We start from the raw sequence: 22282 nt of genomic DNA, 5'->3' as shown, positions 1-22282 counted from the left end.
CGCCTCTAGGGGATCTTCTCAACTCAGGAATCGAACCCTTATCTCTGGCATCTCCTGCATTGTAGGTAGTTTCTTTACCCACTGAGCCACCTGGGAAGCCCCAGCTGTCTCCTAGGGCTCAGTAACTGGGAAGGTAGAACTCTGTAACTGCCTCAGGTTTCCCCTTCACTCGGCTCTTGTAAATAAAAAGCACACATAGGGATCTAATGAGAGGAGATGGCCAGGTGATGGGAATTAGGGCAAGGCGGGGACTGGGGCCAGCTGAAGAGTTCCTGTGGGGAAGGGATGACCTCTTCTCAGCTCTAGCCTATTGTTGCTGTGAGGATCTGGCCATAGTGGGTACCCTGTAAATGTATGAATAAAGGAATGGATGAATATGAAAGGTGAGATTTCTCTGCAAAATACTCAAGTAAGGAAAATAAGAATACCAAAGTTTAAGCCTCCTTCCATGAGATGGACTATCATGCAGTAATAGAGAAACAACCAAATTTTAAGAGAATGCTTTTGTCTCTTCAAAGCATGTTCACCTATTGCTATGGGATTATGTTCTCCTAAAAGTATGTTGGAGTCCTAAAACTCAGAGTGATGTTATCTGGAGATGGGTGCTTGGGAGGTAATTAGGTTTAAATGAGGTCATGATGGGGAGGCCCTCGTCATGGTATTAAAATATGAGAAAAGCTCACTCACACTCTCTATGTGAAGACGGACCTAAAAGGCAGTCACCTGTAAGTTAGGGACAGTCCTCACCAGAAACCTTAATGGCTAGCACCTTGATCTTAAACTTACCAGCTCTAGAACTGTGAGAAAACTGTTTTCTGCTTTTTAAGCCACCCAGTCTGTGATACATTATTATGACAGCCTGAACACACCAACACACCTATCATCTCCTTTGTGTGTATGCTCGGTCATGTTCAACTCTTTGCAACCGTGTGGACTGTAGCCCGCCAGGCTCCTCTGTCCATGGGATTCTCCAGGCAAGAATACTGGGGTGGGTTGCCATTTCCTTTTCCATATTATCTCATTTATCCTCACAATAATCCCAAGAGGTAAACAGATGCCCACTGGCATTCAAGCCAGACTCCTGATAACACTCATTTCCATTAGACCAAATTCTTTGGACCTCCGTGAATGGCCAGGGGGCAGGGTGGTGAGGACAAGCAGAGTTATAGGCTGAAAAGCTCACTCATGCTGTTTCCTGGCGCTCACTGCACAGCACCAATGATTCTTGGGCAATTCCTTGATGAAGCCCAACTGCAGAAAGCCCAGTTTAGACCATTTTACACAGTGCATGGCAAGATGAGAGAAGGGCATTTAGGGGACTGAATGAAATCTTCAACACTGAGTTCTACGCCTCCAATCTATGTGCACATCAATGGGGCAGAGCAAACGTTAAGAAGTCTTAGGTAGCTTTGTAATAGTATTAAATGTCAGCTTGATTACTTGCAATATGCCATGACAAGACAAAGGAAACAATTTAAAAATAAGTTGTTCAAAGATGGACTCTCTTTTAAGCATCCCCTGCATGTAATAATAGCTCGCTTGGTCACTTGTCAGGTACTCAGCACCTTCAACGCTATTTTCAGATGAAGAATCGCCCCTGATACTATCTGTTATTATCCTGCCGATAACTAATAATCTCCCTAGATATATCCTAATGATCAGCTTTGCTTCCTCTTATGTTAATTTTTAGAGAAGATTCTAGAAAGCAGGCAGATAAAGAGTGAAAGCTGGCAAGGCAGTTTCTCTGCTGCCAGCTTCCTGGGCTGAAACAGAAAAAGAAAAGTTCCTGCTGTTCGATTTAATAAGAATCAATGTCTAGCTCAAGCCTCTCTCGTTGGACCAGTCATACTCAATTGGCATAAAAGAAGAGTTTCCAAGTGTCTGCATTTCATTTCAGCACGTACATGTAAATTCCCGTGTGAAAGTTGCTTAGTCACATCTGACTCTTTACAACTCCATGCAGTCCATGGAATTCTCCAGGCCAGAATACTGGAGCGAGTAGCCTTTCCCTTACTCCAGGGGATCTTCCCCGCCTAGGGATCGAACCCAGGTCTCCAACATTGCAGGCAGATTCTTTACCAGCTGAACCACCAGGGAAGCCCAAGAATAGTGGAGTGGGTAGCCTATCCCTTCTCCAGGGGATCTTCCTGACCCAGGAATCAAACTGGGGTCTCCTGCATTGCAGGCGGATTCTAACCAACTGAGCTATCACTGTGTGCTTTTTCCTAAAGACACAAAATAGCACTGCTGTGCTGCTGCTGTTCTTGTCTGATCCTTACAACCTGAATCTTTTATGTAAAAGTTTAATTCTACCTTTGCGTCACATGGATTCCTTAATTACCCATAATCATGTACTTCGAAATGCATCTCACATCTGTACAACCAACAATGCTGGTTTGTTCTTGGGGGTCTCTCCACCCAGCACTGCCTTTGAAAACTGGGTCTTACATTCGTCAGCACGTCCTTGTCGATGGAGCTCATTCTCCAGTCACTAACCAATTAATATGTGCCCTCACTTTGTCATCCAGAGAATTCATATTGAATACATAACCCTAGTTGTCAAATAAACTTTTTTTTTTTTAATTTATTGGGATATAGTTGTTTTCTATTCATTCATCCCTTCTCTTTTCTCACCTTTACAGAGTAACAGGGCTTTCCTGGTGGCTCAGGGGTAAAGAATCCGCTTGCTAATGGAGGAGATACAGATTCCATCCCTGGGTCAGGAAGATCCCCTGGAGGAGGAAACGGCAATCCACTCCAGTATTCTTGCCTGGGCAATCCCATGGACAGAGGAGCCTGGAAAGCTACAGTCCATGAGGTCACAAAAGAGTTAGACGTGACTTAGTGACTAAAGAACAACAACCGAGCAACAACTACTTTCCACATTAAAAAGCTTAGAAAATGACTTAAAAAAAAAAAAAAAAATCAGTCAGGCCATAAGGAAGTTACCCTCCCTTAATTAAAAAAGAATCCTTCAGTCAAATTCTAACACTTTTCTGGTCATAAAATACCTTGGGAAATTCTTTTAAATTAATTATATCTTTGTTTCCATAGCTGTTTTGTTATTTAGATTACATGCCACCATCTGGGCTAGGGAAGGGACAAAAAGTGATGGGAGAAGAAATCAAGTTTATTGCAGTAAACCTCACAGCTCCACCAGAGCTGGAGGAAGTCTCCTTTCTCTGACATGGCAACAAGGCCTCACCAACTGCCCCGTGGTCACTCGGCAGTGTGGTCAGCCAGGAAGAGCACTGCCTGTCCACTGTGTCCACTCTCCCACCAGCAGCCCACGTTCCCATCACTCCTCCCAGGGAGGTCTGCCGCAACCTCAGGCAGAACCAGACGCTGAATGGCTAAAGTTGTCACTGCAATCTTACCTGTAATCTTTATAGAACCTTAATGAGAAGAGAAGATGCGGAAAAAGTCAGCTGAGGATTTTAAACATGGGCACAAATGAGGTTAGTTGGTATGAACCCCACTTCACATTCTGCTTCCCGCTCCAACCCCCAAGTCAGGAGCGATTTGGGTCTATGTCCATTTCAGGTCATTGTCAGATAATCCTCAAGAAGAGAATGCCAAGGACAAAGAAACCAAATCGGGAAAAAAATAAAAGTAAAAATAAAAACCTCTGACAAAGCCAAGCCTCTAAATATAGCTTTTCCACTTTCCTCAATGCAGCTAATTCTAAGATATGTATTTCTGATTCTATTCATTCTGTTTTAAAAGAGAAAGACCACACCAGGGTAAGCAACGCAGGGTGGTCAGATGCATAATCTAATGACAGTGTGGGGAAGCCACTACAGAAGACAGCAGGAGCGCTCGCTGCCAGATGGTGTGGTGGGGACCAGGGACTGATTTCTATGCAGAGTCCACTGATATTTTCCAAGTAAGGATGCCTGTTCTCGAAATGAAAATAGAAAACGCAGAACCAGAGCCCATACTAAAAATTCAGTTTAGTAAAGACAGAATACTGCCCACGAAAGTAGAGGGTATTTGGCCTTGCTATTTTCAGAGAGAAAGGAGCCTTCCTCCTGCAATCTTTTTACCATTAGGATAAAAGCCTGTCAGTCTTTGCAAAGGAACACTGAACTGATGTCTACATCTTGTGCATGTATTTTCTAGTGCCCCAAATGATGCTTTTCTGAGTCATAGGATTTGTTTGCAACTATATACGCTTGCCAAAAACATGGAGAATCGTAAGAGATCAGCAAAAAATGGCCAACTAATGCAATTATTCCAAACTGATAAAAGTACAATCATAAGGCACTCGCAGCTCCTCCCAACCCTCAGCCCCCTTTCTTATTAAGCAAACTGATTTTGAAATTATTAGAACATCATAGGAGAATGTGGAAACATGTTCAACCTACCCAATTTCAGTGAGTGTGTCTAGAGAGGACCAGCTGTAGTAAATAAGCTCTACTAATGATTAGAAGGGGTGTAACAAAGACAGTGAGAGGTCAGTGAGTGGAGGTTTTGGTTTCTCCCATGTCTCATCCCTGGGTTGGGAAGATCCCATGGAGAAGGGAATGGCTACCCACTCCAATATTCTAGCCTGGAAAATTATGGACAGAGGAGCCCAGTAGGCTACAGTCCACGGGGTTGCAAAGAATCAGACACAACTGAGTGGCTAACATTTCTACATGTCACTATTTTTAGTTCTGTGGCCACTCCAAATTCCCCCTGACCTACCATGGCTACTTCACGGTAACCAAACTGTCCTGTTACTTCTTCTCTCCACCTCACCTCCAGCCACTAAGTCACGCACACCTTCCCTGGTGTCCAAGTTAACCCTGCTTTGGTCTCCCAACAGCTCAGGCATACTCAGGATCACGGCACTTCCGTTTTCTTTCTGCAACCACTGTTACTTACTTGGTGGTGATTCAAACTTCATTGAGATCAACTATGGCAAGCTAGGTCACTATCCCAAGAGCAATGGTACTGTCCACTGCATGCAGTGTCAGTTTCAACACGGTTGAATCCCCTCCTGGAAAAACAACTCTTGCTCTTCTGACCACCACAGAAGCAGATCCCAGCAACGAGTGAGCCAGAGGGAATAAGTGTGTGTGGGAGAGGGGGACGTGGTAAGAAGGGGCAGGGAGTTGGGTAGGAAATTTCTCAAATAGGGTCAGGTGGCAGGGCATCAGAGGAGCAAAGGCAAGAAATTCCACTCTAGTTTGGGTCAAAGGGGAAAAATGAATGATGGGCATATACATTCAAGTGAAGAAGTCAACTAGTCTCATGACTGATCACCCCCTTTATTCATCTCTCCTCTACATGGCAGGGGTTTTCAACTATTGCTGCATATTCAACTCACTTGGAAGCTCTCAAAAATGACTAGACTACACCCCAGACTAATAGTTAAATCAGTAGACTGTTCTTTTACATATGTCACATAACCCCAAAGTTTCAGAGGATTAGAATTCTCCCCTTCTCAGTAAGAGTGGTAGGTAAAGCTAAGCACCCGGACCAGTTTCCGGTCACCAGATGAAATGAAGGTAACAGTAGGAATTTGGGGAGTATAGAGATATTTTAGTCAACATCTTTGGTAGGATATTCAGAGTACTTTTGACTTAAAAAAAAATCAAGAGTATATGTTCTTCTAAAACACATCTATTGGAGCATTTAAGGGGACAACTAAAAATAAGATTATGAAGGCACCTGGTAAAGGTTTCAGTAAATCAGAATCTCTGGGTGATACACAGGCATCAGGAGGTCTTAAAGTTGCCCAGGTGATTGTAATGATTAATAGAAAACACATCTCTGTCCTATTTTTTTTCTCTATTCACTCCTTCCCGACCCCATGCAACACACCTGCATGGTGTTAACTGGCTGAATTCCTGATAAGAGCAGCAGAAGGCAATACACAGGCTTCAGGGCAAGAAGGCGCTGACTTCAAACCTGGCTTTGCCATTTACAGGCGTCAACCCAAGTTCATGGGCTCTCTGAGCCACGGTTTCACATCTAAGGAGTGACAGGAGCTTACGCCAATGAATGAAAAAGAAGATTCTCAAAATGTATTCATCTCTTTTTTTATTTTCATAGATCAATGTCAGATGTCCTCAAATTATTGCTTTTTTATTCTCACCTCTAAGGAAAGCTACCGATGTCCAATAATTTCAAAGTTGACCACTCTAGGTATACTTGCTTCTTGGCCCAAAGTGATCTGAAACCAGCAGGACTTTAGAAGTTGTGAAGTGCATTAGGTTCCTGGATTGATCTGACGTGAAATCCAAGTATGATGGCTAATTTTATGGGTCAGCTTGGCTAGGCTATGGTACCTAGCTTTTTTTGTCAAATATAAGTCTAAACGTTGGTGTGAAGGTATTTTTTTAGATGTGATTAACATTTAAATCAGTAGATTGTTCTTTTGCACATGCCACTTAACCCCAAAGTTTAAAAGTATTAGAATTCTTCCTTTTCTCAGTGAGAATGCTAGGTAGGGTTTAGAACTCCCATTCTGCTTCTGGTCACCAGATGAAGTGAAGATAGTAGTAGGAATTTGGGGGAATACAGAAATACTTTAGTCAGCATCTTTTGGTAGGATATTAAGAGCACTTCTAACTTGAAAAAAAATCAAGAGCACTTCTTCTTCCAGAACACATACATCGGAGCATTTAAAAAGCAAGTGAAAATAAGGTTAAAGGCATTCTGCTGAAGCTTTTTGTAAATGATCCCAAAGATAGCAGGAGATGAAAAGAAAGGATGTTCTTTTCAGTCAATGCTAGGATTAACCATTGTGTCAGAAAACACAATTTGAAAATTTGAAAATTCCAGTTAATTCCTAAACCTTCTGGAATTTGTGTCTTCACTCAACTTATTAGATCCTACTGACCTGTTACTATGCAACATTGTGAATGTCAAGCACATTCTCAAATTGTTATTGTCACAGGCGACCTACTGCTAGTTAATAATAAAAATTTTTTTAATGATGATAAACATTTTGTACATTGACCAATATAGTGTGTCACTTCTTAAAGTTAAAAAAATTCTGTATATGATTTATACACTATTCAAAATACTTCAAATGGTGCTGTTTTTCAAAAAAAAAAAAAAATGTGCTTCTGTTTATCCCATAATCCTTTTAGTATTTTCTCGGTAATTCAGCAAAACTCTTTAAACTGAATAAAATTAGGATTTTGTGCTTCTATGTTTACAGAAAGAGCATATCAGACTGACAAATTTGATAATCTTAAAAAGAAAGAAAGAAAGAAAAAACTGTTCTCATTTCAAAGGTTCAAAAAATAAAGGTTATTTACTATGCAGACCAGGACTTCTTGTTGTTTTTAAGATAGCAAATTAGAAAAACATGGTCAGAGTTAGAGGTTACTCAATCAGGTTGAAGCTAGGACCTTTATTCCAGCAGTCCTTGTTCCTCAAATTATATCTGATAATGTTCTAAAGTCTAAACATATTTTAGTTCAAAATGATACTCAGCTCTTAGATATAAAATGGCACTAAGCTTTCAAATATCAACAGGTTTACCCACTCTCTTCAACTGATGGATTTGTTTTCAGAGTAATCTGCCACTCAGGACCTCTGAACTGTAATTTCTGAGGGACTGAAACTTTGAGCTAAGTTTGTTTGCATTTTCCTGTGCATAATCATAGGAGAGGGGCATTAATACCGGCTTGGTATATTGGCCACTACCAAGGCCTATTATTTCAGCAGAGCCATGGCAACAGGACAATTGTTACATAATTTCAGCCTGTATTGTGTCCAATGGGAGAGTGGACCTATGTGTCAGCAGACACAAGCAGTAAAACATCCCAAACTAGCTGCAAACCAGAAACAGTGTCTATATTTCTCCACAATTCAAGAAAGCGGGTGATAAACCTTCCCCTAAACTGGCTACCAAAGTATTATTATCTGTAAAGTAAGATGGTGCCCGGCAACTTAAAACTGGTGAAATCGCATTGAACTGCTGCATTTCAGAGAGAGGAGGGAACTTGAAATGCTATTGCTCTGAGGATGTCCACGTGGGTGGGCAAACATATGTTCCTGCTAAGCAGAGGAAGTGGTACACCCGGATTTCTTCCTAAGTGCGAGGCCTTTATAAACTCTTCCTCATGGCGCTGTTTTAAATAGAAAGAAAATGACACGCAGTCCCCACACAGGCTTCCTAACTGTTTGGAGAGGGTGGCCACTTTCCCAAAACATTGGGTTACTGTGGGGGAATTTTCCAAAATTGTCAACAATTCCATTTTTAAACTCAGTGCTGCTTCTCCACATGAAACAGATGCAAGGTGGCATGAGCTGTATTTGGTCTCATAGGAGATGTCAGTTATTTTTACCACGCTGACTCCTACCTGACAGTGGAAGACGTACTCTGGTGTGGTTTTCTTAAACTTCATGTTCCAAACCAAGGCTACTCCATCCGGTTCATGGGGAGCATCTTCGTTGTTGTTGTAGGAAGCGACCATCAGCTCAGGGTACTAAATGGAAGAAGTCACAGACAGGATGGGTTACGCCAAGATGACAACACAAGGGAAAGATTCTTATTCCGACAGACGCACGCTGTATTACACACGTGAAATGGTACTTTCTTTTTATGCTGTGGCATACTCAATACCGGGGCTTCCCTGGTAGCTCAGCTGGTAAAGAGTCTGCCTGCAATGCAGAAGACCCCGGTTTGATTCCCAGGTCAGGAAGATCTCCTGGAGGAGGGATAGGCTACCCACTCCAGTATTCTTGGGCTTCCCTGGTGGCTCAGCTGGTAAAGAATCTGCCTGCAATGTTGAAGACCTGGGTTCGATCCCTAGGTTGGGAAGATCCCCTGGAGGAGGGCATGGCAACCCACTCCGATATTGTTGACCTGGAGAATCCCATGGACAGAGGAACCTGACCTACAGTTGATGGGATCACAGAGAGTTGGACATGACCAAGTTATTTCGGCACAGCACAGCACACACTTAGTACCAACTTTGTGTCTCAGCCCACTGCAATCTGGTTTCCACCCACAACGTTCCCATGCACTTGTCACAGTCACCAGGAACTACCCAACTACACACACCGCTGAACCTCTCTGTGGCGTCTGATATTTGGGCTACTTCCTCCTTTCTCCTATGTTGGCTTCCATGACACCTTTCTCTCCCACTCTTCCAAACCACTGTTTTTAGCCTCTACAGTTCCTCCTGTTACCTATGGGGGACTGGGGCTGTTTTCTGTTCTCTTGCTGATCTCTTTTTACACATTCTTCCCTGGTGATCTCATCAATAGCTTTAATCAGCATTCATATAGTGACAATGTTCAAATATTTATCTCTGGGCTTGCTCTCTAAGGTGCACATTTTACAGCTACTGGAGATTTCTCAAGGCTGTCCCTGGACACATCAGATGCAATGCACAGGAAAATGAATGAGCTTGTTGCCTTCTACAAAAACCTACTACTCTTCCAACGTTTCAACATTCATCTCATTAGGACTTTGTGCTGACTGTCTGGACCAGACACTCCATGTTCATTTTTACTCCTCCCTCTTTCCTCTCTACATGCTGTTTCAGTACTTCCTCAATACCTTTCAAATGCATGCTTCTTTCTATCCTCAAGGTCAGAAGCTCCTAAGTGAATTTCCTGTCTGGATGAAGACAACACTATTTTAAATGACTCTCTGCTTCTCGGCTCGCCAGACCCCACCCTCACCTTCTCCACTCTCCATACTGTGTCGATATGACTTTACAAAACATATTTGGCTAAGTCACTTCTCTGCTTAGAATAGCTTAATGGCTCATCATTACTTTCAAGATAAAATCTTGGTCATTTAGGATCCTTCATGGTCTGTTCTTGGAGGAGGAAATGGCAACCCACTCCAGTGCTTGCCTGGAAAATCCCATGGATAGAGGAGCCTGGAGGGCTATAGTCCTTGGGGTTGCAAGGAGTTGGACATGAGTGAGCAACTGGGCACACATGATCTATTAGTTTCTACTTTCTCTTACAACTTACCCTCTTTACCTTACCCTAATCTCTTACCCTAATCTTACCCTCTTACCCTAATCTCTTACAATTTACCCTCTTTCCTCCCAACTCCTACCTATGACCCAGCCTCACTGGGCTAGTTCTGAGGTTCATAGGTATTAGCCTCTGTACCACAAATTGACACTCACTGTCATTGAAAAGCCTCTCCTGTTTGGTTACATCATTCACTTATTTGTTAAGACTCCATGTAGGCATCAAGTCTTCCGGACAATCCTACCTAATCACTCACCACCCCTCACTGCCTCTCATCAGCCCCCTTAGCATTATCTATGTCCCCATATTAAGGCACGTTATGGCTTTTCCCAGTCTATGTCCATGACTAGATTGTAAGCTCTTTGAGGGTAGGGGCTTGGTTTTATTGACCTCTGAATCCAGGCCTAGTAAGTCCTAGCATGATAAACTTGTGCCAAAATCTACTGAATTACAACCTTTATTATGTCAGTGACCCTGTGCTCAGCGGCAAGATCCTATCTTTAATTCTTTGTTGTTAAATAATGCCAACAATTAAAAGCTCAAGTAAAAGAAACTCAAGTAGTAAAATAACTGAGAGGACTCTACAGCAAGTAGAAATACCTACTCACCATACATGAATTCTGTGTTGAGTGTTAGAAATAAACAGGTTGGATCTCACGGCAGGTATTTATGAGTTAGAGTACATTTTATGAAAATGTCATTCCTACCCAGGATTTCCATAAGGCAGCCCCATTAAATATAGTATCAGGATTATCAGGATTATGGCAGATCATACCACTCTTTGCTCATGGATACTTTAGTTTTTTTCCTTCTTATTCACTATACTGTATATATTTAACATAAGTTTGTCAGTAAAAATTTGAACATCAGCTTTTTTTCCTATCAAAAATAATTAAGCCTGAGTCTTCTATGTGTTTTATTCATTCTTTGAACTCCCCCAGCTTAAGAAAGCCGCAGAGAGTTACAACTTGCCAGTTGGTACAGAGGAAGTATAAGTCTGCAATGATACACATGTATGTGGCCACCAGGGGAAGTAATCATTCTTTATTAGAAAACACTCCTCAGCGGATGAATCAAAGGCCTATTAAGAAAGGCCTTTGATTCAAAGCCCATTCAAAGAAACTAACATCCAGATAAACACAGAAGTCTCCAGACTGTCCATCTGAAGTTTAACTATGTCACATGTGAAAAGGCAACTCTATAAACATCAACACCACTCCTACAGTGGCCAATGAGCAGCCAGATGTGTCTGGAATAATATCCCACAGCTTCACATCTGGGTCTCATCGCTGGCTCCCACTTTAAAAAAAATCTTCAATTATTGGGTTTAAAACTCCTTTGGAAAACAGGGAGAGTTTTCATCAAATACCAGTGAAATGCTCTTGGTGTAATTTCTATAACTGGGATCAAAAGGCCTAAAGATACTGATTAACTCTTAAGTCATGAAAGTGTTTGTGATTTCAAAGTCTCCTCTAGTATGTTTGTTTGAACATGACTAATCAATATTTTCTTATTTTCCAACAAAAAGTAGTCATTCTCTGCATGATTATTTAAATATTAAAATTATTATTTTAAAGAGAATATCAACTACTGGGAAGTTTGTGATTATTCACAGGGCTGAATTATCTAATAATTAACCTAGGGGAATTTTACTCGGAAATTGCCAGATCTGCTCTCAAGCTGTTTGTTCTTATAAAAAAATAAAATCTGACATTTACTAGCGAGGAAGGAACCAACATGCTTTAAGTGTTCATTATGCAGCCAACACAGGGCTGGGTGACATGTTCACTCATTTGATTCTTGCAGTTCTCTAAAGTAAGCAACAGGTTTTCCCATTTCCACAGACAAAGTAGCCCAGGTAAGAAACTGGGTAAGGAGTTTGTTCCAAGTTACGTTGCTAATAAATGACAAGTGAGATCCTGCTTGCAGTCTATTTGTTTCAAGACCACATCTCTCACGCTGTGGCATGCTTCAAGTGGCCCCCAAGCATATGTAAGGCACTAAAGTGTATTAATCACTCAGTCATATCCAACTCTTTGCAACCTCGTGGACTGTAACCCACCACGCTCCTCTGTCCACGTGCTTCTCCAGGCAAGGAGAGTCCTGGAGTGGGTTGCCATTTCCTCCTCCAGGGGATCTTCCCGACCCAGGGATTAAACCCGGGTCTCCTGCATTGCAGGCAGATTCTTCCACCAGGGAAGCCTATGTAAGGCACTGGTGGTAGGTAAAATGTGGGACAAGAAAGAAAGCACATTGGTAGATTTCAGGAGCTGGGGGTGGGGAGTGGGGAGGGGGAATGGGGACTTAATGTTTAATGGAGACAGAATTTCAGTTTAGGAAGTTGAAAAATTCAGGAGCTGGATGATGGTGAGAGCGGCACGACAATGTGAATGTACTTAGCACCACTGAACTGTACAGTTAAATATGGTTAAAATAGTATGTTCTATATTATGTGACTTTTACCACACTAAGAAAACAGTAAACAAAATGCAGGACAAGAATATCAACAGTAACATGCTTTGCTTTATAGGCACTTACCATTTAGTAGAAGGAGGTAAGACATGCATATAAAAAACTACAACACAAATAGAAGAGCAGAACATGCTAAGATGGAGATAGGAAAGGAGTTCTATCAAAGCACAGAGGATAAAATAACCACCTCAGCTGGAATGTGGTATGCCAGGGAGAGGGATTGAAAAGGACTTCTGAGAAGAAATGAGATTGACTGGGCCCAGTCACCTGGGAAAGTGATTAGGAGAGCAGAAAGAGAAAAGTATAGACAAAGGTACAAACACAGATGCAGGAGATTTCTCTTGGGAACCGGCCTGGTCCACAATCATTCTCCCAGTCCTTGGAAACTACAATACACAGGGGTCTAACATCCCAGGGATAATTCACTCATCCCGGCTTGGCTGATCCCATTCTCCACCTCGGTCACTGTAAATTTTGCACTGAGAAACAGAATCCCTGGGTGGCAAATGAGTCAGGTAAGGACAGCATTCTATTGGTAAAGCTCCTCAAGCTGCCCAGATTTATACTCCTGAGGCCCAGTTCTTTGTTTTTTCCGTGGATTCCCTGAGTACCCTAGTGACTAGAATAAATTTCCCTTTTCGCTGAAGGTAGCCAGGGCTAAATTTTTCTTAACTAATGCATTGGAGAACACATTCAGGACACAGTTAGGTTATAGCACCTGGCTGGGAGGCAGGTTAGGCGAAGAGTTGAAAAAGATTAAAGGGCTGGAGATGCTTCAAGATATTCTCAAGAATATTCTTGAACTCTTAATTCTCAAGAAGTTACTGAATATAGGCTAATGATTTTAGACTTTACGCTGGGAGTCATACTCTGCAACTGTTAATATTTCTAATTAGACCACTACTTTCATTACTATGCCACATTTATTGAGCACTTTTACTATACTAGACACTTTATTAAAGTCTAAGTTTTTAAAGTATATTAATTCATTTAATACTCACAATAAGCAAAGTTTGAGCAAAGTTTGATTACTATTTTGTGAATGAGGAAACTTAAGCCAAGAGAAGTCAGGTGACTTGCTCAAGGTGACATTGAGAGCAAGTAAGTAATTATTACAAATAGTAACCTGGAAAAAGTACTTAATGATTCAACAGCATAGAGAATTGAGGCAAGAAGACCAGATAGGAAGCTATTTCCTGATAAAAGCAAGAAGAAGATGGCATGACATAAACTAGGTATCAATTCCACAGGTAAGTAGATTTGAACTGGTGACAGTGGGGGTCTTTATGCTATCATAAATTTGACTGGGTTTGGCAATTAAATGAGCTATCAAAGATTACTTGAAGGGGTGAGTGGTTGAAGGGGGGAACTTGGGAGGAATAGAGGGAAGTTGGTGCTAGCAGACGTATAGAATGGATAAACAACAAAGTCCTACTGTATAGCACAGGGAACTATGCTCAATATCCTGTGATAAATCACAATGAAAAATAACAGAGAAAAGAACGCAGATACATATGTACAACTTTGCTGTACATCAGTAATTAACACAACATTGTAAATAAACTAAACTTCAATAAAAAAGATTCCTTGTGTTTGTATCCTGAATGACTCCAAAGTTAGAGGATGCAAATCACATGTGACAGGAATATACCGGGTGGGAGAAAGATCATAAATCTGGTTTTGTATACAACTGCCAAATCTGTGCACATGTGAAATGTGCACAGTATTATTGACTCCCTCTGTTAATATTTGATGAACAGCAAAGTTGGCATAATTCCCCAAGTGCCCAAATGTCCTTCAGGGGATAATGACTGGTGGCTATTTTGCAAATATTGCAAAGTTAAAGTGTTCTCGTTTAGGAAGAAGACCAAGGAGACCTTTGATCCAGGAGCCCGAAGCAAAGCTATGCAGGAATCTTACAGTTTCTTCCTTCCCCCAACCCTGTCCATTCTGTTGCACTCATAAGTACACACACCTCTACTGGACTCGAAGACTATGCCTCTGTCCTTTTCCTCTTTCTGAACATCACTGGATTCCATATAGATTTACTCAGGGAGTCTCTTCATCCCATAAGTATGTAAAGTTGGTTCTTTGAACTCCACTAAATTGTTACGATGTAGAAACTAAGAGTTCTTTGGTGCTGTGTTCATCAAATTCCTTTATTATCCTTTTTTAAAATTTATTTTTAACCAGAGGATAATTGTTTTACAATGTTGTGTTGGTTTCTGCCATACAACAACGTGAATCAGTTGTATGTATACATAGAGCCCTTCCCTTTAGAGCCTCCCTTCAAACCCCCACCCACCCCTTTAGCTCCTCACAGAGCCTGGAGCTGAGCTCCCTGACTTACAAGGCAGCTTGCCGCTAGCTATCTACTGCATACATGGGAGTGTATATATGTCAACGCTACTCTGGAACTAAGGATTCTCGTTCCTTTTTCTTATGCTCCATATAAAATACAGTCTTCAGAATTGCAAACCCCTTCCCCACAGTGTAGATGACAGATTACACGAAAATGGGGGAAAACCGATAAAAGAGTCTCTATGGTGGAACTTCTGCCCTTTCCAGTTTCACTTCCTGCAACAAGAACAATACACAAGATCCTGTGTGGAGACACATCTCCCTGTGGGCAACAGGTAGATGTCCGCCCCATGCCGAGGCCAGCTGGGGACCAGCCCTCCTGGCGAGGGCCCCGCCACCTCCTCCAGGAGCGTTACCAGCAGACCTGGGGACTCAGGAAAAGCTGCCCTTGAGGAGTGTGTCAGATAAGGTTCCTGTGTAATCTCCAGGCTGTGAACAAGTGAACAAGCCGCACTAAGTGTTTCCTCCACCTTGGATCTGATTTCTGCACACATAGCCGAGCGTGCTCACAGACCACCCACGTGCCGGCTGGCAGGAAGCGGCTGGGTACACCCCTGCCTGCATCAGCCTCGGCACAACTGTGCCCTGCATGCTCTCTTGTTCAGATGTAAGAGGAGATTCAAGAGGAGAGAGCACTCACCCACTTTGTGGCTGTTGACAGTCTGGTTGCGGGGGATTACATTCCTCTTCAGTGTTCTGTTCCCCAGCACGATTACATGGGGCTCTTCACATCATCCGCTTCACTGCTCTGCCGGGAACACTCTCTTCTCCCCTCCCTTTCTCTAATCCCAGTCTTCTAAGACACCCTGTCCAACCAGAGGCACAGACTCCAATCTCCACTGAACCCTGAAAGCACTTGCTATCAGCCCTACATCATTCAGCACTTAGAACCTCTTGTCTGACTTCAGTCTGCCAGGCTTATCTGTCCCTGGGATTCTTCAGGCAAGAATACTGGAGTGGGTTGCCATGCCCTCCTCCAGAGAATCTTCCTGATCCAGGGATTCAATCTGCATCTCTTATGCCTCCTGCATTAGCAGGTCTGGTTCTTTACCACTAGCACCACCCAGGAAGCTTGATGTTATGAGGGTGAAATAAAATAATGCCTTCAGAGTAGCTGGCACAGTGCTTAGCATATAAGAAACACAAGTTAAAAGCTGGCCATGGGGACTTTCCTGGTGATTCCGTGGTGGAGAATCTGCCTTCCGATACAGGGGATGTGGGTTCAATCGCTGGTTGGAGAGCTAAGATGCCACGCACCTGGGAGCAACTAAAGCCCATGTGTTGTGACTCAAGACGCCTGTGTGCCTCAACTGCTGAGCCTGCGTGCTCTGGAGCCCATGCTCTGCAACAAGAGAAGCCTGAGCATTTTAAGTACAGAAGCCCGTGCACCACAGTGAAGACCCAGTGAAGCCAAAACTGAAAAACAGAAAGAAGCTAGCCATGATTACTATTCCCAATAAAAGCACAGATTAAAAGAAAGTGGAAAATGTGCTATGTATAAATGCCCAGTATTTATCATTCCTAGTTCCCTCATTGCTATTGTATCGCTGTCATTACAGGAGGGAACATAGCATGATCACCCAGAACACAAGTTCATGAGTTAGATCACCTGAGTTCACAGCCTGTCCTCACCACAGTTAAGCTGTGTGCCCTGATGGGCATTGTTTAACTTCTCAGTGCTGGGTCAATGACACGCTCAGTGAGTTGGCCATTCAGGAAAAATGGCTTTTGGTAAATCTGCCTGCTTTCACTAGGAACGTTACACCAGGGAGTTTAGTGCTTTCATTAGGAATGCTACACTATGGAGTTTAGTTTGCTTTTATTTTATTTTCTCTTACAGGCAACAGGGAGTTTTAATCCAGGGAGTAAAGTGATCAGATCCGTAGTTTAGAAAGCTTATTTGGCTAGATGTCTAGACAGAAAACTATAGGTGGACAAGTTTGGGTGTGGAAAGACCATGAGAAGATTAGCAATACTACAAGTGTAAGATAATGAATACAGGAGTAGAGAAATGGACAGTCTTGGTGACAGACTAAGTCTGGGAGATAAAGGAGAGGAAGTTTTTAATGTTAATGATGAAAAGTTTTTTAGGCCCTTGGGTATATTGTGATGGCTTTAACATAGAATTGTTGGTTTTGTTCAGTTGCTAAGTCATGTCTGACTCTTTGTGACCCCATGAACTGCAGCATGCCAGGCCTCCCTGTCCTACACTATCTCCTAAACTCATGTCTCTTGAGTCAGCAATGCTATCCATCCATCTTGTCCTCTGTCACCCCCTTCTCCTTCTGCCTTCAATCTTTCCCAGCACCAGAGTCTTTTCCAATGAGTCAGCTCTTTGCATCAGGTGGCCAAAGCATTAGAGCTTCAGCTTCAGCATCAGTCCTTCCAATGAATATTCAGGGTTTAGAGTAGGCAAAAAAGAACTTCAGATGTGTAGAAATAATGCGTTAGTGATGAGTCTGCCATTCTATAGGACACCTGAATGGATCTGTCTCTCTGGGGTGTAAAGTGGAATTCAGGAGGGATTTTGGGTGGGGATAGAAAAAGGCTGCCCATGTGACGGTTGAATTAACAGCAGTGGAAGAGATCTTTTTCCACAGAGAGCATGTCCAGAAGAACAGAGACTGAGAGCATGACCATGAGGATCACAGGGGTAGAAGAGGAAAAAATAAGTCTTAGGGGAGTTCATGAACTAGAAGAGAGTCGAGTTGTAGAACTCAGTGGAAGGAGAGTAGTTTTAGAAGTTAGAGAGAGTCAACAAAGCTGGGTGACAAACAGAGGTCAGGGCAGATGAAGGCTTAAACACATCCACAGGATTTGATAAGCAGGAAAGCGCTGGCGACCTTAGTGAGAGTGCTTTCATGGAAAGAATGGCCTGGCTCCTGGGCTGCTACCTGGCACAGAGTAAGTACTCAATGGATATGAATAACAGAACGCAAATTTAAATGGAAACTTCAGCAAAACGAGAAAGAAAACCATAAGCATGCAAGAAAACGGTGGGTCAGTGAACACATCCAAAGTAGCAAGGCAATTCTCTCTTATTTACTGTATACAAATGCCATGAGAACACAAGTCTGGTTTGTCCCGACCCAATAACAATTCTTACCTGGAGAGACCAGTCCATACAAGTGACGACTCGATGCTTGGACCAATGCTCATCGTAGAACTGACGATTGAAAGAGAGGTTGGCTCCAGCCTGGACGTCCCTAGGAGGGTTTAAAGATCAAAGACAAATAAGGTGCTTCAAAATGGGCTTCTATCTCTATGGCTCATATTGAAAGGACAAAATGGCAAGAGCATGGCCCACAATACTCTGAAGCCAAAGCATCAATTTAGGGAGCAAATGCTGATCATAAATGACCACTAAAGGTGGTCTCCATCATGAAAAGCTCTCTCTTAACTGGCCCAGGTGAGGTTTCCACATGTTGTTCCAAGCCTGGTGTGAGATGTCAAATTTGTTTCAGGTTCCCATCTTGACCAGTTCTAAAGCATTCTCCTCCCCCTAAAAAGTTCTGCCTTGAAGCAGAGTTTACAAGAAACCTCCCAGCTATCAAGGAAGCACAGCACACCGGGAGAGTCTTTGACATCAGGGTCACCTTATCTGGCCTTAGACCAGAAGTGATATGCATGTTTCACTTTACCTATAATTTCTGGTTTACTGTAGCAGCTGCCTCCTTGTGCAATAGCAAGTGAAAAGTTCTACCGTAAGACAGGCCTGCTGGGGGGCGGGCGGGGTGAGGGATTCACCAAACATTGTAGACACTTAATATAGACCAAAATAGCATCTGGGTGGGGGAGGATTATACTTTGGCCAGTGTTTTTTTTTTTTTGGCTGATACTCAACTGGCTACAGACCATCCTCTGAAGAACTCTGCACTGATTCTACATTTGCTCCACAAGACTGTGTGTTTAAGTTGGGTCATACTTGTTCCGTGTCAGCCGTTACTGGATCCACATTAAAAAGCTATCTAGACTCCTCGGGCTTCAGTTCAGGAATTCCTCCCCACTCACCTTAGTTTTCCGTTCTTTCTTCTGTTCTATTGCCTTGCACCCTGCACCACTTGTCCGACTGGGTGACTTGATCTCTGGCTAGGTATTTGGGTTCCAAGGAGCTGACTTATTACGACTTCTTTTCCCCTAGCTAACTCTTCCTCAGCTCCACCACTGCTAACTCAGACAAGTAAGTAAAGTGTCAGTCACTCAGTTGTGTCTGACTCTTTGCGACCCCACCGCTGTGGCCCACCAGGCTCCTCTTTGATGCGATTTCCCAGGCAAGAATACTGGGGTAGGTTGCCGTTTCCTCCTCCAGGGGATCTTCCTGACCCAGGGATCAAACCCATGTCTTTTGCAGCTCCTGCATTGGCAGGTGGGTTCTTCACCACTAGCGCCACCTGGGAAGCCCCAAGAGGTACATACACCCAAGATAATACTGTGCCAGGCACCCAGAGGGAAACAGGACTCAGACTATTAAATGAGCCAGAGAGTAATGGCTTTTTAAAATTAAACAAATATAACATGTATATTCAAAATACTGTCTCTTTGATATCGTCTATCAATACTATGAACTGTTAAGAACACTTTCAGAACTCCCTTCCGAACCTGTTTACATGGCCTTGAGCATCTTCAATGACGATAGGTTGGCCTTTGACAATGTATGTGAATTTTAGAAGTAGTAAAATGTCAGGTCTGATGAAAACTGCAGGTGATCTCATCTTTTCATATTGTTCCTGGCCAAGAGAAACTGGTGGCTAAAAATCAGTTCTGTCTCTTTACAAAGCTCATAAAGTGCCTCCTCGATGGTTGACAAGACACACGTTGAAGTCACAGGTCAAGTTGTTTGGGGCCATGGTTTTATAGACAAGTTTTCTTAATCTGTAAATATACCCCTGCACATGTGTTTCCTAAAGGCTTATATACATAATCTTACGGTATCAAAAGAGGAAAAGGTGGCCAGTCTGTTTGCTGTCTCACACATCATTTAAGGTTCTCCTGGATCTCATGTTTATTTTCCTCAGCTTCCTGTTTGCTTAGACATCAAAACTAGATCTACTGGATAGAATGTAAATCTCCTCTTACTGCTTATAAGGATGTTTTCTCAGAGGACAATGTGCATGACTCTACCAGTCCCCATCACCTGGGCTGTCCCCCAGATATCAAGTTCAAAAGCATTTCACCGAAGCACATGATAATTACAGGGAAACTCTAAGCCAGAAATCATAACCAAAGCCCTCAGTCAGAGCTGTTCAGCAAGATCAGCTCTGGAATTTCAGTCTTCTGATTTGTCAGACTTGCAACTTGCCTACTCGAAACGTAAATGAGTTTAGAAGCAACAGATAACTTATCACAGTATTTTTTTTTAACTGCACACAAGAAACTAACCCGTCTTTTTCCTCTAATTCTCGACCACTGTAGTCAAAGAAGATATCGGAGTCTTCTGCCAGGGCTCTTTCAATTACCCGTATTGTCCGATCAAAAAAGATGAGAAACTCCTCTGAGTGAAGGATCTGCTGTTTTTCTTCCTCTGTCAGCTCCCTTGGAGGAGCTTTTTTATGTAAAAGAGATCATTGGGAAAGAAAAAAAGAAAAAGGATAATTAAAACATTTCAAGAGGAATCTAACTCTTGAAAGACACTGCTTATCAAAAGAGAAATAGGACACAGTAAAATAAGCCATTGTTAACATTAACTCTAAATTACTCTTAAATTCACACCAAAGGTTTTTCGCAGATGTCTTCATTGCCAACTTTGCAAAAAGATGTCATATCTGGATTAATTGCTATTTTGAAGAGTTGAAAAAATATTACAAATGAAGATGACTGTGTGTTTTAACAATCAGTTCTGAATGTTACTTTCTTTTGAACTGAAGTTGAAAAACAGCTCAAATAGTACATAGTAGAGATATCTGTAAAACCATGTATATTAGATTGTAAGGCTATGGTTAAGCTGCACTTACCAAATAATTAAGAACTAAGAATTATCTACAATACAATTCAGATATCACCTTGCCTCTTTCTACTGATAAATTAATTTTCTTTAGATAGTTACTTGATATGGTTGATAGACTGTTATATAAATTCCCCTCAAAAACTAAAGCATGTCCTTGCAAACCCAACTTTACCCAAGATATCTTCTGCTTTTAAACAAACACATGAAACAAATAAATGCTATAAGATACCTCACAATTGCTTTTATGCCTTACTTTTCTAGCATGACCAATCATATAAAACTAAATCTGACGATACAAAATGAGGCCAAGAGAGACTAAAAACTAGCAGTGAAAGTCAGCTCACCTCAGAGTCAGGATTAGGTTACAGAAACTGTTCCTTCAGTAGCAAAGTTCACATAAACCTATAAACGAAGCATTAGGAACTGCCCCAGAATGAGAAATCCCTAAGGGCAGAAACTGTCAGCTGAAACTTAGTGGCTCTTCAGGAACTCCATTTCAACTTCCGTGCAAAGAGACTTCAATAAGTGTTTGATTATTCTTCCAGTAGGATCAGAAGCTCCTGAAGTTTAAACTTCAGGAGAGGGGAAGTGCATTAAAACCATGGGGGTCCCTGGTGAAATCACTCACCCACAGGCTTTCCCAAACACTTCTACAAGCATCCTCATGACTAGGACCAATGTTTACCTGGCTACATGGTCAGAGGAATCACTTAGGTGCAGTCACCTGCAGCATAAGGTTTTATGGAAGAGTTATTTGACTTGATTAATGGTATCTTGAAGCCAGTGCCCTGAGAAATCTGAACAAGGACCTACTGTATAGCACAGGGAACTATGCTCAATATTATGGAACAGCCAAAATGGGCAAAAATCTGAAAAAGAATAGATACATTAAAAAAAAATGGGGAGACCAATTGGGAAGATATGGTAATAGTTCAGAAAAGAAACAATGGGGGTTTGAACTTAACCAGTGAAAGTAAGGATGGAAAGAGAGCAGATTCTTGTACGATTTCTAAGAACTGGTGACCCACTGGATGAGAGAAATAAATAAGGAGGAGGGAAGTCTTTTTGCAGAGCCATGGAGGTAGATCTCAAACTTGTAATGTTCAGAATGTCTCCCCCATTCTGGCCTGCCCTCCTCTGCCCCCAAATCAAAATGAAAGAGGGTCTAGACAGACTCCAAAGTCTGTATTTGAACAATAAACTTGAATGATTATGACGTAGTTGGTTCACACCTTATAAAATGCTCTCCAGGTGATGTTATAAAAAAACATGATTCATCCACTAAGCAGAAGGTAATCTCCAAACACAGTTCACCCCAGCAATTCTAAGAGGCAGAAGGATTTCTTTGTTGCTGAAATCTCCAGAGCCCCAAATATGCCTTGTATACTGGGACTCTATAAGAACCTCCATCAACATCTGCTGAGAAATGCTACACAGACACTAGTTTGAAAAATAGTGAGGTAGGCGGTATGTAAACCATAAATAACCAGAACTCTATAAAATCGACGTGGAATCCAAGAGCTACTATGCCATTTGCTAACTTGGATTCTTCAATCAGTGAAA

At 42.2% G+C, this 22282-nt stretch overlaps 1 protein-coding gene across 1 annotated transcript in view; it reads right to left on the bottom strand.

Annotated features, from left to right (window-relative positions):
* The window catches only part of DYNC1I1 (dynein cytoplasmic 1 intermediate chain 1), a 370725-nt gene that overhangs the window by 122471 nt on the left and 225972 nt on the right, over positions 1 to 22282 (bottom strand). The window contains exons 8-10 of the mRNA XM_061166296.1: positions 20155 to 20317; positions 17882 to 17981; positions 8307 to 8432 (exon numbers count right to left, since the gene is read on the bottom strand). Coding sequence (XP_061022279.1) covers positions 8307 to 8432; positions 17882 to 17981; positions 20155 to 20317 — 389 coding nt within the window. The remainder of the gene's footprint in view (positions 1 to 8306; positions 8433 to 17881; positions 17982 to 20154; positions 20318 to 22282) is intronic.

This window comes from Dama dama, chromosome 18, assembly GCF_033118175.1.
Source record: "Dama dama isolate Ldn47 chromosome 18, ASM3311817v1, whole genome shotgun sequence".
Taxonomy (NCBI): domain Eukaryota; kingdom Metazoa; phylum Chordata; class Mammalia; order Artiodactyla; family Cervidae; genus Dama; species Dama dama.
The sequence above is the reverse complement of the archived record's forward strand: the minus strand, read 5'-3'. Positions and strand labels throughout refer to the sequence as shown.